At 44.3% G+C, this 13,853-nt stretch overlaps 1 protein-coding gene and 1 non-coding gene across 2 annotated transcripts in view; one reads left to right on the forward strand and one right to left on the reverse strand.

Annotated features, from left to right (window-relative positions):
* LOC126427947 (tyrosine-protein phosphatase non-receptor type 13-like) overlaps positions 1-13,853 on the forward strand; it is a 723,279-nt gene that overhangs the window by 676,197 nt on the left and 33,229 nt on the right. The window contains exon 5 of the mRNA XM_050089870.1: positions 13,190-13,378. Coding sequence (XP_049945827.1) covers positions 13,190-13,378 — 189 coding nt within the window. The remainder of the gene's footprint in view (positions 1-13,189; positions 13,379-13,853) is intronic.
* Trnas-uga (transfer RNA serine (anticodon UGA)) lies at positions 11,783-11,855 on the reverse strand. The gene has a single exon. It is a non-coding gene; the product is annotated as a tRNA-Ser (tRNA).

Here is a 13,853-nt window from a genome sequence, read left to right on the forward strand (position 1 = left end):
GTCTTCTTCTTGTCCGGTCCGCGCCAATTCCTCTTCTGGCGCAGGAACGGGCGTTCGCCGCGTGTGCGCCGTCGCAGTTGACGCAGATACAAGGGGTGTCCTTCTCCTTGCAGTCGCGTGTGTCATGTGCTTGCGCACACTTCAAACATGCAACTGCGCCGCTGCAATGCTTGGCGACGTGGCCAAGCTTTTGGCAGCGAAAGCACTGCGCCGCAGTCTTCTTCTTCTTCTTGCCGGATGTTCCTGCTAGCGTGAGCAGCAACTCCGCCAAGGCAGCAGCTTTGCTTCCCCTTCCGCTTCCCGACATCTCGAGTAGCAACAGCGACAGAGGCTATGCGTGCCTCTCCGCAGCCTGAGCGGGGATGATGTTTCCCGTGATAGGTGCGGTGCTATAGCTTTTGTGAGACCCAGTCGGGTTCCCTATATGCTACCTGCGCTGACCGATTAAGGGTCCTGCTTGGCGACTGACGTCACAGCCTACAGGGTGGGCTATCTTTGACAACGCCATTCAACCCGCGAGACCAAAGAGAACTTCACACGCCCGTTGGCCGACCTGCGATCCTTATCAAACGATTCTAAAAAAACTATAAGGTAAAAAAAAATCTTTCACATCTTATAGATCTATTCGACAGCTTCATGATGAACTGCTTATCATTACGTCTTGCTGTGTGGCTGTGGAGTCATCTGTCCAAAGAAGTTAGATTGTTTTTATACCAGGAATGGTTATTTCATAAACTATTGACATATATTTACATCAATTGCTGTTTTATGATTCTGTCGCAATTTCAACTGCATTAGAATCGTAGTGAAATGAATATTTATAAACTCAGCTGTAATTTGAAACCGATTAATGTGGCAACAAGGAGCCTTGCGTATTATTCAAAACTCGTCTCTGATAACGATTCCCTGAAGAAAAATAAAGGTGATGATAGGTCTGAGGAAAATAAATCGCTACTACTGTTGAAATTTCGACTAAATGGTATACCTCAGTGCGCTTTTGATAACGAATGATATGGACTGAAACTGAGCAACAGATTTTATTTCTATACCTCAATATGGGAACAATTAACACCGCGTAGCATGTCATCTTTTCTTTCCTATCTCAATACGGAATGAAGAATTGTACTTTTTGACCACAAACATCTATTAGTTTGTCAAAGATATTGCTAATCTGTTTACACCTTGATAGGTAGCTGACTGGAGTTTGCAAATTTAAATGTATTCAAATTTCTCAGATCATTGAGATACAGAAATGAAATTCTGTGGCCAATGTCAATCCACATCATTCATTATTAAACACACACTGGGGTACAGGATTCCGTTACAGTTTCAACAAAAGTATCGATTTCTTTTCGCCAGACTTTTCATTCCCTTTAACTTGTCTGGACGTGTTAACGCGCTCGCCTTTGTACCTGTCGCTGTGTGCTCTGAACTTGTTTCGCGCGCCACCAGTCCCACCTGGTACTCTGAACATGTCTACGCGTAGACACGTTCAGAGTACCAGGTACGACTGGTGGCATGCGAAACAAGTTCAGAGCACACAGCGGCAGATACAAAGGCGCGCGCGTTAACACGTCCGGAGCAGTTGGGTTAATTTTGTTCAGACAGACGCTATCAGTGTCGAGTTTTGAACAACACGTTAAGTTTCTTGTTGGCACATTCACAACTCATGCAGCAGAGTTTGTAAATATTCATGTCAATAACATTCTAATGCAGTGAAAATGCGAAAGAATTATAAAACAGCAACTAATGAAAAGTCAGGTCAATAGTTTTCGAAAATGCCCATTTTCGGTACAAAAATAAAGAGAAATTGCCTGACATATGTTGTTCCAAAACCAGAGTAATTTTCGTTTCACCAGCTATCGATGGCTCTTAAATATTACATCATTTCATTGAAAAAATCTGTAGCCGCTGGCATATCGTGGTATATATATGGGAGTCTAGAATATTAATTATATGGCGAAATACCATCTTCTTTTCGTGCCATCGTTTGTCAAAATCTTGTTTAAATATCTGAAACCGTTGACGAGATAGAAGGAATTTTATGTATATTTCATTGTGGCTTTTTCGCTGGCTCGCGAGTTCGAGACGAAGTGATTTTTGTACGATCCATTTTCTCGAGACTGGTAATAAATAACAATATCCTTCGAAGCTTAAAGAAAAATTCAATATATTAGCTACATATAACGTAACATCCACCAAACGCAAATCATAGCAGCCTCTAATTTTAACTGCAAGTTTTCCGAAATTCTTCCGGTAGTTTACTTAATCCTAAAATATCACAATAAAATCACTCTTAACGAAATGATAGGTTATTCACCGTGAAGCTGACAAATGAAGTTATAAGAGGTACGAGAATCAAATTTTTTCGGTATATTTTCATTTTTTTTACAATCGTTTGAGAAAGATTCCAGTTCGGCCAGATGGCGCGCCCTGCTGTTCACGGAGTCAAGCCAGCCAGCTAGCTTCCACGCCGAATCAAAAACCGTGTGGGAGGTTAAAGTGGGATGTAGCCGGCATCTCACCCTGTTAGCCGGCAGCGATGCGCATCTTACAGACTTGCAGAGAACATGAACCTTACTGCGTGGGAACGGGCTTTGTCGCACTATACTGGAAGTGTATGTATGCCAGTATGGTACCACTCTACTGGTCGATGTCTGAGCCAACGTCTTGCTGCATCAATAACCTTCTCGTCATCCACGTACTGCTTCCTGGTTCTTTGGACCAAACGGGTGGAAGTCGGAAGCTGCCACATCCGGGCTGTAGGGTGGATGAGGTACAACAGTCAAATGGAGTTTTGTGAGCTCGTCTCGACTTACCAGCTGAGGGTGTCGCTGTGAACATTCTCTTCGGAGGAGAGGTGGTGTGGCGCCGCTCCATGAATTGCCGTTTCGTCTCCAATTCGAAGTGACAAACTCATATCTCATTGCCTATGACAATGTTCGCCAAAAGGTGTCACGATCAGCCTCGTAACGCGCAAGCACTTCTGCATAAATGCTTCTTCGTTGTTCTTCATGTTCTTCTGTTAGGCAGTGAGGAACCCAACGATCACACACCTTTGAGCACCTCATCTGGTGGATGAGCGTGTCACCACTACCAACAACATCCAGTTGTGCAGTGGGGTATTTGTCATCTGTTGAGCACCTTGTACGAGTCACAGCTGTGTGTGGCTGGCCATCACGTGGGAGACTGGACAGGTTTGTCGTCTTGTTGCTGTGATGATGACACATCGCCCAACGACTCACCATGCTTTTGTGTACTACCAGGTCTTCGTAGACATTCTGCAAGCACCTATCAATTTATGCGATGCTCTGGTTTTACGCCAAAGAAAATCAGTGACAGCTCTCTGCTTGCAGCGCACCTCCATTACATACACCATTTTAAAGACTATGTATAGCGCCACCACCTGTAGGAACTTCATAAAGCTATAAGGGCTGAAGTAGGAATTTTCCGTGATGTTCCATAAAAAATTCAGCATTTTTTCAACGGAAACTGACAGAAAAAATGTGTTGTATTACTTACTACATCTACATCCATACTCCGCAAGCCAACTGACGGTGTGTGGCGGATGGTACTTTGTGTACCTATATCGGTTCTCCCTTCTGTTCCAGTCTCGTATTGTTCGTGGAAAGAAAGATTGTCGGTATGCCTCTGTGTGGGCTCTAATCTCTCTGATTTTGTCCTCATGGTCACTTCGCGAAATATACGTAGGAGGGAGCAATATACTGCTTGACCCCGGTGAAGGTATGTTCTCGAAACTTCAACAAAAGCCCGTACCGAGCTACTGAGCGTCTCTCCTGCAAAGTCTTCCACTGGAGATTATCTATCAATTCTTCCAATGAATCTCAGTCTGGCATCTGCTTTACCGACGATCAACATTATATGATCATTCCATTTTAAATCACTCCTAATGCCTACTCCCAGATAATTTATGGAATTAACTGCTTCCAGTTGCTGACCTGCTATTTTGTAGCTAAATGATAAGGGATCTATCTTTCTATGTATTCGCAGCACATTACACCTGTCTACATTGAGATTCAATTGCCATTCTCTGCACCGTGCGTCAATTTGTTGCAGATCCTCCCGTATTTCAGTACAATTTTCCATTGTTACAACCTCTCGATATACTACAGCATCATCCGCAAAAAGCCTCAGTGAACTTCCAATGTTATCCACAAGGTCATTTATATATAATGTGAATTGCAACGATCCTAAGACACTCCCCTGCGGCACACCTGAAATCACTCTTACTTCGGGAGACTTCTCTCCATTGAGAATGACATGCTGCGTTCTCTTATCTAGGAACTCTTCAGTCCAATCACACAATTGATCTGATAGTCCACATGCTCTTACTTTGTTCATTAAAGGACTGTGGGGAACTATATCAAACGCCTTGCGGAAGTCAAGAAACACAGCATCTACCTGGGAACCGGTGTCTATGGCCCTCTGAGTCTCGTGGACGAATAGCGCGAGCTGGGTTTCACAAAATCGTCTTTTTCGAAACCCATGCTGATTCCTACAGAGTAGATTTCTAGTCTCCAGAAAAGTCATTATTGTCGTACATAATACGTGTTCCAAAATTCTACAACTGGTCGACGTTAGAGATATAGGACTATAGTTCTGCACATCTGTTCGAGGTCCCTTCTTGAAAACGGGGATGACCTGTGCCCTTTTCCAATCCTTTGGAACGCTACGCTCTTCTAGAGACCTACGATACACCGCTGCAAGAAGGGGGGCAAGTTCCTTCGCGTACTCTGTGTAAAATCGAACTGGTATCCCATCAGGTCCAGCGGCCTTTCCTCTTTTGAGCGATTTTAATTGTCTCTCTATCCCTCTGTCATCTATTTCGATATCTACCATTTTGTCATCTGTGCGACAATCTAGAGAAGGAACTACAGTGCGGTCTTCCTCTGTGAAACAGCTTTGGAAAAAGACATTTGGTATTTCGGCCTTTAGTCTGTCATCCTCTGTTTCAGTACCATTTTGGTCACAGTGTCTGGACATTTTGTTTTGATCCACCTACCGCTTTGACGTAAGACCAAAATTTCTTAGGATTTTTTGCCATGTCAGTACATAGAACTTTACTTTCGAATTCATTGAACGCCTCTCGCATAGCCCTCCTCACACTACAGCTTTCAACATAATCCACCAGCAGATGGTCTAGTGGCATAGCTACCAGAGCACCATCTGTGTCCACCCCTTTAAAACGGAATGAGCATAGTCACAAGGCTCAGTGTGGTGCAGACTTCTAGTGCAAGCGGGCACATTGCCATGGAGGCAAACTACTGCTTCCTGCAGCCAACTTAGCGAGTGTGACAGTGGTCAAATTGTGGCCTTTCAAGTGGTGGGATAGTCGCTTCGGAGAATGGCCACGCAAGTTGGGTGTGCCATGTCAATTGTGAGGCAGTGTTAACAACAGTGGACACGCGAGCATTCTCACACTTGTAGGCGAGGTTCTTGGCGTCTACACAAAATAGACGCGCACTGTGACCAACATATTTGAGGCCAGAAGTGGCAGATCGATGTCTTCCACAGCACATATGAGAGCAAATGTGACCCAGGTAGTGTCAACATCAAATGTTGCGAACCTTTTAGTAGCACTAGGATCATGGGCATGTGCACCTCAAGCTGTCCAGCCCATCTTTCACTCATGCTACAGCAACGACGTCCACATCTCGACGGGTGCTGTCAGAGGATTACCTAGAGGATAGAATGGCGTAATCTACAGCACTTTTGATGTTCGTGGAGGGAACCTCACCAGCACTTGATACCTACAGAATGTTGTTCGACCAGTTCTTCTGTGATTCTTGCAATATAAAGCTGATGTGCTATTCCAACAGGATAATGCTCGCCCATGCGCTGCTCTTGATTCTCAACGTGCTCTGCAAAACGTGCAGCAGGTTCCCTGAGCTGCACAATCGCTGGACTCGACTCTATTCGAGCGCGTGTGGGACATGATGCAACAACAAGTGACTCATGCGACCACCTACAGCTCTTACAGATCTACACGAACAATTAAAACACATGCGGAATAATGAATCCCAAGACTGTATTCGTCGCCTTTATGATCGACTGCATGCCAATGTCAGTGCATGCATTGCCACCCATGGAAGGTACACAGTGTACTAATGTGGGTGCTTTAGCATAGGCCGATGCCTGGTCCATTAGAACTTCCTGAGCTATCGATCTGTAAATTTAACTATTCAATGTACCTCATGTGTGTTGCTTCTACAATAAAGTAAGAATGGAGAACTCTCAATGGGTGTTTTAATTTTTTTTCTGTTACGGTACTTAATAAAGAAAAGGTATGTCAGTGACCCTGCCACGAATCCTAAGTGAAATGGTCCTCATAGATATGGAATAAGTTAAAAAAATCTTAAAATATATTTTCATATAATAGGTTTATGACAAACTTGTCACAGAACATGTAAACGTATGCTACATGTCGTGCACCTTCATTTTCATATGATAATTCTTAAGCCATTGTAGCCCTGCATCATCATGGGGAAGATCAGTTTACAGCACTTATTTAACTTAATCACGTTACTACCCAGAAGATGTGCAGAACTCAGATTTTAAGAAACAGTTAAATTATTTGATATTGTCTACGACATATAGCGTGTCTCAGGAGAAACTGTCAATATTCAAGGACAGGACAGGAAGGATCATTAGAAGAATAGTGTAGTAAACATGGGATCTAAAATTTATACTTTGAGCTATGACCACTCCTTCATCTTCGATACTGTGAAACAAATCTCTTTCACTGTTTGCTTCCCATATTTAGGGAGGTGGCAGTATAAACCAAAACAAGGAAAAAATGTTTAGTAAACATACATTAAGAGCTATAAGCACTTTTTCATCTTTGCAACTGTGAAACACATCTCTTCTGCTACACAAGAGCCCATAACGCCTAGGGTACCAGTATGCATTTTACAGCCCACATAAATAAACTCTTTTTTTGTCTGGTCTGTACTATGTCCTCCCAAAACATGGAGACCAAAGAGCTTGCAGTAGAAGAGATTTGTTTTACAGTATCGAAGATGAAGAAATGCTCATAGCTCTTAAGGTGTGCATTTCTTTACTTCCAATGATCGTCCCTGTCATATCCCTGAATATTGACCATACCTCTCGGAGCACCCTGTATACGCATCAGTCGGTTCCGCTAATAAATTCGTCAGTGTAGTAGAAGAAGTTGGCCGCCATCAAATCTTTAGGCTGCTCTTAAACTGAATTTTACTAGTGGTTAACTTTTCTACAGCTCTTGGTAAGTTATTAAATGTGTGTCCCTGAATGATGGACATTTTTGTGAACCAAATAAAGTAAGTTTAAATCCGTATGATGTTCATTCTTGTTTCTAGCACTGGTTTCATGAGCTCCGCTTTGATTTGAAAAAGAGATATAGTATTTACGACAATTTCCATTAAGAAATAAATATGTGGGAAGCTGTAGTTAATATCCCCAGTTTCTTCTTTAGTTTACATCATAAATAATTCATGTTATACGCTTTTGGACTTGGAAAATCTTAGTTTCACTTGATGAGTTACGCAAAGCAAAAAAGGTACCATATGATAATATGGAATAAAAGTAAGCGAAGTATGCAAGCTTTTTTATTTTCATATCACCCATGCCTGACAACATACGCGTTGCAAATAAAGATATGTTTAGGTGCTTTAGCAATTCTGTGGTATGCTCCTTCCAGCTTAATTTATTATCAAGTTGCAATACTGAGAACTGAACACTGCAAATTTCTTGTATCTGCTTGCGTGATATTTTACACATGTACTGAGGAGCAAACCGCTTAAAAATTCTGAACTCGTATAGTGTCTCTTTGCAAAGTTTAGTGACAAACAACTGGCTAGGAACCGTTTATTAACGCCCATGTAAATTTCATTAACCGGTCTTTCTAAAAACCGAGCGAGGTGGCGCAGTGGTTAGCACACTGGACTCGCATTCGGGAGGACGACGGTTCAATCCCGTCTCCGGCCATCCTGGTTTAGGTTTTCCGTGATTTCCCTAAATCGCTTCAGGCAAATGCCGGGATGGTTCCTTTGAAAGGGCACGGCCGATTTCCTTCCCAATCCTTCCCTAACCCGAGCTTGCGCTCCGTCTCTAATGACCTCGTTGTCGACGGGACGTTAAACGCTAACCACCACCACCACCTCTTTCTAAAACTGTATTTGATTTGCTGTTTATTTCAATGTTTGAATCATCTATAAACAAAGTAAACTTGGCACCTGCAAATTTAGTACTGAAAGGTTACTAAAATTCTCAAGAAGTGTAATTTTATTTACAAGGATATTGTGATGTGCCCAGTCTAATGGCTTTAACTGGTCACGAAATATATCAGTAGTCTGTAATTTATTATTTAATGAATTAAGTACATTTTCGCGGTGTGCGTAAATAGCCTTCTTAATATCAGAACTCTTTAGAAATCACTAAGTTAAATCTTGTACGTATAAATCGGGGCGCCATTTATTAATCTTATCCATTAGGATACAAATAATAGAGTGCAAATTAAATAAAAGTTATGTACCTACATAAAAAATGATGTATCATCGGCCAAACAAAAGTTGTAAGACATAGTGGAAAGATAACTCAAAAGTAATTACCTTCCATTTTAGTCACAAATCCAATAAATCACGTCTGATATAAACTTTTGTTTGTATAATTTCTTGGTTTGACATAAAGGTACAAAGGGAAGTCCGTTAGGCAATAAATCAGGTGAATTCAAGTAAGGAAATATTAATTAGATCTTGAGTTGTTTGACGTGCTGTGTGACAAATGCCATCGCCATGATAAGGAATGATGCGACGTTTTCGGTTGTTTTACATGATCCGATCGATGACTTGTGGCAAAGAAACTGTAAACTGCTGTTCTACATTAATTGTTCTTCGATCCTCTCAAACAACAGTCCAGTGTAACGGAAGAAACAACCAATCATTTTCTTGATAGTGCTTCTCGAACGAACCACTTTTCTTGATTTTGGTTCGTCATGGACCACCCAAACAGTTAACTGCTGCTTAGTTCCCGGCTTGTACGCTCACGTACAGGTTGCGCCCCCTACCACGATGTTGTACAGTATACAGACTTTGCATCTTTTCGGTCTAAATTTTAGAGCATTTTCTTACACCAGCCGACATGGGACTGCTTCTGAGGTTCAGCGAGATTCTGTGGAATCCATCGGGAGCAGATCTATTTCACAGCTAAATGTTCGTGCAGAATCGAATGTAGTGCAGAATTAGATACGCCTAAACATGCCTCCATGTCGCGCTAAGTCTTCGATCTTTTGTGAGTAGCATCCATGTCTTTTTTGGACAAACTGATTTTGGTGGCCTTCACGAAATTCATCGCTGACGGAAGGACGGTCACGACGAATTTCTGCAAACCAGTATTTTGAACTGTCTCCTCTGAAGGTGATCGATTACTGACAGCTGAACGAAGTTGTGCGAGGCGTTACTGTTGAGTTAGGGCTTTACAAAACTCATAAATCATCATCCTACGAAAAGTTCCAAGCGAAATTTACAGTTTTTCACAATAAACGAACGAATTATTCGCGCCCTTTTCTGAGCTGCCATTTTTTTTAATGATACAAAATGACAAATTTGAGCCGGCCGTTGTGGCCGTGCGGTTCTAGGCGCTTTAGTCTGGAACCGCGTGACCGCTACGGTCGCAGGTTCGAATCCTGCCTCAGGCATGGATGTGTGTGATGTCCTTAGGTTAGTTAGGTTTAAGTAGTTCTAAGTTCTAGGGGGACTGATGACCCCAGATGTTAAAAAAAGGTCCCATAGTGCTCAGAACCATTTGAACCATTTTTGACAAATTTGAAAGCAATAATGTCACATCTCAGTAGCTCCATTTAAGAGCCATACACACGCACCCACCGTCTAACAAACTGGGCGCTTGTAGGCGTTTTGGCCAACGACCGACCGATTTTTCTTGTTGGCCGGTCGGTTGGGTATGACCATCCGACAGCCGACCCATCATCACTTCAAAAAATGGATCTAAGCACTATGGGACTTAACGCTGAGGTCATGAGTCCCTTGGACTTAGAACTACTTAAACCTAACTAATCTAAGGACATCACATACATCCATGCCCGAGGCAGGATCCGAACCTGCGACCGTAGAAGCAGCGCGGTTCCAGACAAGCGCCTAGAACCGCTCTTCCACAGAGGCCGGCCCCATCACTTCACCCCACAAATTGTGCTGGGTAGTGGCGGCTGCTGTGTAAGGGCGCAAGAGCATGTGAACTCCATAATTTTCGACAGCTTGCGAATTTATTGGTTATTTTTCTTTGAATGCTGTTAAACGTAACATAGATGTTGCAATGTGACAGATACGGCACATAATCTACCGTGCTACTGTTCCTCTAGACTCCGTGAAACTTGGCAACAGGGTGGTGAGGACACCTACAGTCGTGTTTTAAGGAGCTTCTGCGCATGCGCTGTTCGCGTGACGTAATTTGCTAAACAATGTGCATGGTTCACGATGTGCACATGTAGCCCTTGCCACTCAACTAGAAGTTTACGTTGGTGCCAGCAGATGGCAGCATACTGCGCTAGACTTTTATTCGCGTTCGCTCGGCATAAATCCTGCTAGATGACAGCACACTCCTCAGATATGCTAATTCACTCACTATATAGTAAAATTAGATCGTACGTCAGTATAAGTTGTACTGACAGTAAACATATTTTGTGAGGGTCTGAGTAGGTTACAGTATATTAAATTATGAATTTTATCATAAAGTAATCCATTAGAGGCGCTGAGAATCATAAGGGCCTTAAGCACATCACCGTCTAATGTGAGATTGTATCATTTATTCATCCTTCTGAAATCTATTGATCTTATGGTGAGTCGAGTTTATCTGTGCTGTAGGCCCATATCCTACATTTGAAAATTCACGAAAAGCTGTTTCACCGGTTTCTCTGGTATTCACTTGAATGTGGTATCGACGGCAGTGTGCTTTAGGCTCTTATGGATCTCGGCTCCTCATTTGTATTCTAGTCAAGTGACCATATCAGTAAACACTACTACTTCAGTTTAATCATTTATGCAAACGACAGTTTGTGTGCCGGCCGGAGAATCCGAGCGGTTCTAGGCGCTACAGTCTGGAACCGCGTGACCGTTACGGTCGCAGGTTCGAATCCTGCCTCGGGCATGGACATGTGTGATGTCCGTAGGTTAGTTAGGTTTAAGTAGTTCTAAGTTCTAGGGGACTGATGACCTCAGAAGTTAAGTCCCATTGTGCTCAGAGCACTATGGGACTCTCACTCTCAGATTTATCTGAATCTAAACATTTATGAACACACAGAATGTATACTCACGAGCCGCCACTGGTGCTGAGTGTAGTTCCGCCGTGCCGACCTCCCGACATATCTTAATCTGGCATGTCGCTGACTCTAGATAGCTTACGGCCATTTGGCAACTGGCACAGCGGTTTCACCAGAAGGCAAATGTGAATCATGAGTACACTTGCATTGATGCAGCCATAGATGCAATACCTCAGAAACACAGTAACAGCTTCTTTAATTAGATGAGGTGACAAAAGTCGTGGGATACCTCCTAATATCGCGTCGGAGCTCCTTTTGCCCGGCGTAATGCAGCAGCTCGTCGATTTGGTATGGACTCAACAAACAGTTGGAAGTCCTTTGCAGAAATACTGAGTCATGCTGCCTCTATAACCGTCCATAACTGCGAAAGTGTTGCTGGTGCAAGATTTTGTACACGAACTGGTCTCTCGATTATATCCCATGAATGAAACTTCCTGGGAGATTAAAACTGTGTGCCCGACCGAGACTCGAACTCGGGACGTTTGCCTTTCAAGGGCAAGTGCTCTACCAACTGAGCTACCCAAGCACGACTCACGCCGCGTCCTCACAGCTTTACTTCTACCAGTACCTTGTCTCCTACCTTCCAAACTTTACAGAAGCTCTCTCCGAGTTCGAGTCTCGGTCCGGCACACAGTTTTAATCTGCCAGGAAGTTTCATATCAGCGCACACTCCGCTGCAGAGTGAAAATCTCATTCTGGCTTGTCCCATGATTGTTCGATAGGATTCATGTCGGGCCATCTGGGTTGCCAAATAATTCTCTCGAATTGTCCATAATGTTCTTCAAACTAATCGCAAACAATTGTGGCCATGCGACATGACATAGTTCTTTGGAAACACGAAGACCATTAATGGCTGCAATTGGTCTCCAAGTAGCCGAACATAACCATTTCCAGTCAATGATCGGTTCAGTTAGACCAGAAGACCCAGTCCATTCCATGTAAACACGGCCCACATCATTATGGAGCCACCACCAGCCTGTAAAGACCCTTGTTGACAACTTGGGTCCACGATTTCGTAGCGAGTGCGTCGCACTCGAAACCTACAATCAGCTCTTACCAACTGAAATCGGGACTAATCTGACCAGGCCATCGCCGGCCGGGGTGGCCGAGCGGTTCTATGTGCTACAGTCTGGAACCGCGCGACCGCTACGGTCGCAGGTTCGAATCCTGCCTCGGACATGGATGTGTGTAATGTCCTTAGGTTAGTTAGGTTTAAGTAGTTCTAGGGGACTGATGACCTCAGAAGTTGAGTCGCATAGTGTTCAGAGCCATTTTTTTTGACCAGGCCATCCCTTCCAATCCCTAGATCCCAACCGATATGTTCACAAGCCTAAGAGAGGTGCTAAAGGCGATGTCGCGTTGTTAGCAAAGGCACTCGCTTCAATCGTCTACTGCCCACAGCCCATTAACACCAAATTTCGTCGCACTGTCCTAAGGGATACGTTCGTCGTACGTACCACATTGGTTTGTGCTGTTATTTCACGCAGGTTGTTGCTCGCTTGTTAGCGCTGACAACCCTACGCAAACGCCGTCGGCCATTGCGTCGTCCGTGGTGAGAGGCAATGCCTTAAATTTGGTATTCTCGGCACACTCTTGACACTGTGGATCGCAGAGTATTGAATTCCCTAACGATTTCCGAAATGGAATGTCCAATGCGTCTAGCCCAAAGTAAGATACCGCAACCAAAGTCATTCAATTCCCGTCGTGCGGCCATCACGCATATTTGCATATACGTGCATATCTTTCACCTCAGTGTATAATGTACAGTAGTATATCTTCAGGAAATGTTGATTGCGCGACTTCTTCGGCTGTGTCGGTGGGACACAGATGAATGGTAAGAGTTTGATTTTCGTGTTACAGCAAGCCCTGGAGGTGCTGCGGCGAACGCCGAGCCGCGTGTCGCTGCGCGTGGTGCGGCCTCCGGGCAGCCTGGTCCCCGTGCCGCCTCCGGCGCCCGGCCAGCCGCCGCCGCCCCCACGCCGCGACGCCCACCTCTCCCAGCAGCAGCTGCTGCCGCCGCCGCCCTCGCATGCCGACGATAGTTCCAGGGTAAGCACCGGCAAAATACAAGTACTATAACGCCCCCCCCCCCCCCCCCCCATGAACCATCGACCTTGCCGTTGGTGGGGAGGCTTGCGTGCCTCAGCGATACAGATAGCCGCACCGTAGGTGCAACCACAATGGAGGGTTATCTGTTGAGAGGCCAGACAAACGTGTGGTTCCTGAAGAGGGGCAGCAGCCTTTTCAGTAGTTGCAGGAGCAACGGTCTAGATGGTTGACTGATCTGGCCTTGTAACACTAACCATAACAGCCTTGCTGTGCTGGTACTGTGAACGGCTGAAAGCGAGGGCAAACGACGGCCGTAATTTTTCCCGAGGGCATGCAGCTTTACTGTACGGTTAAATGATGATGGCATCCTCTTGGGTAAAATATTCCGGAGGTAAAATAGTCCCCCATTCGGATCTCCGGGCGGGGACTACTCAAGACAACGTCGTTATCAGAAGAAAGAAAACTGGCATTCTAC

This window comes from Schistocerca serialis, chromosome 1 (genome assembly GCF_023864345.2).
Source record: "Schistocerca serialis cubense isolate TAMUIC-IGC-003099 chromosome 1, iqSchSeri2.2, whole genome shotgun sequence".
Taxonomy (NCBI): domain Eukaryota; kingdom Metazoa; phylum Arthropoda; class Insecta; order Orthoptera; family Acrididae; genus Schistocerca; species Schistocerca serialis.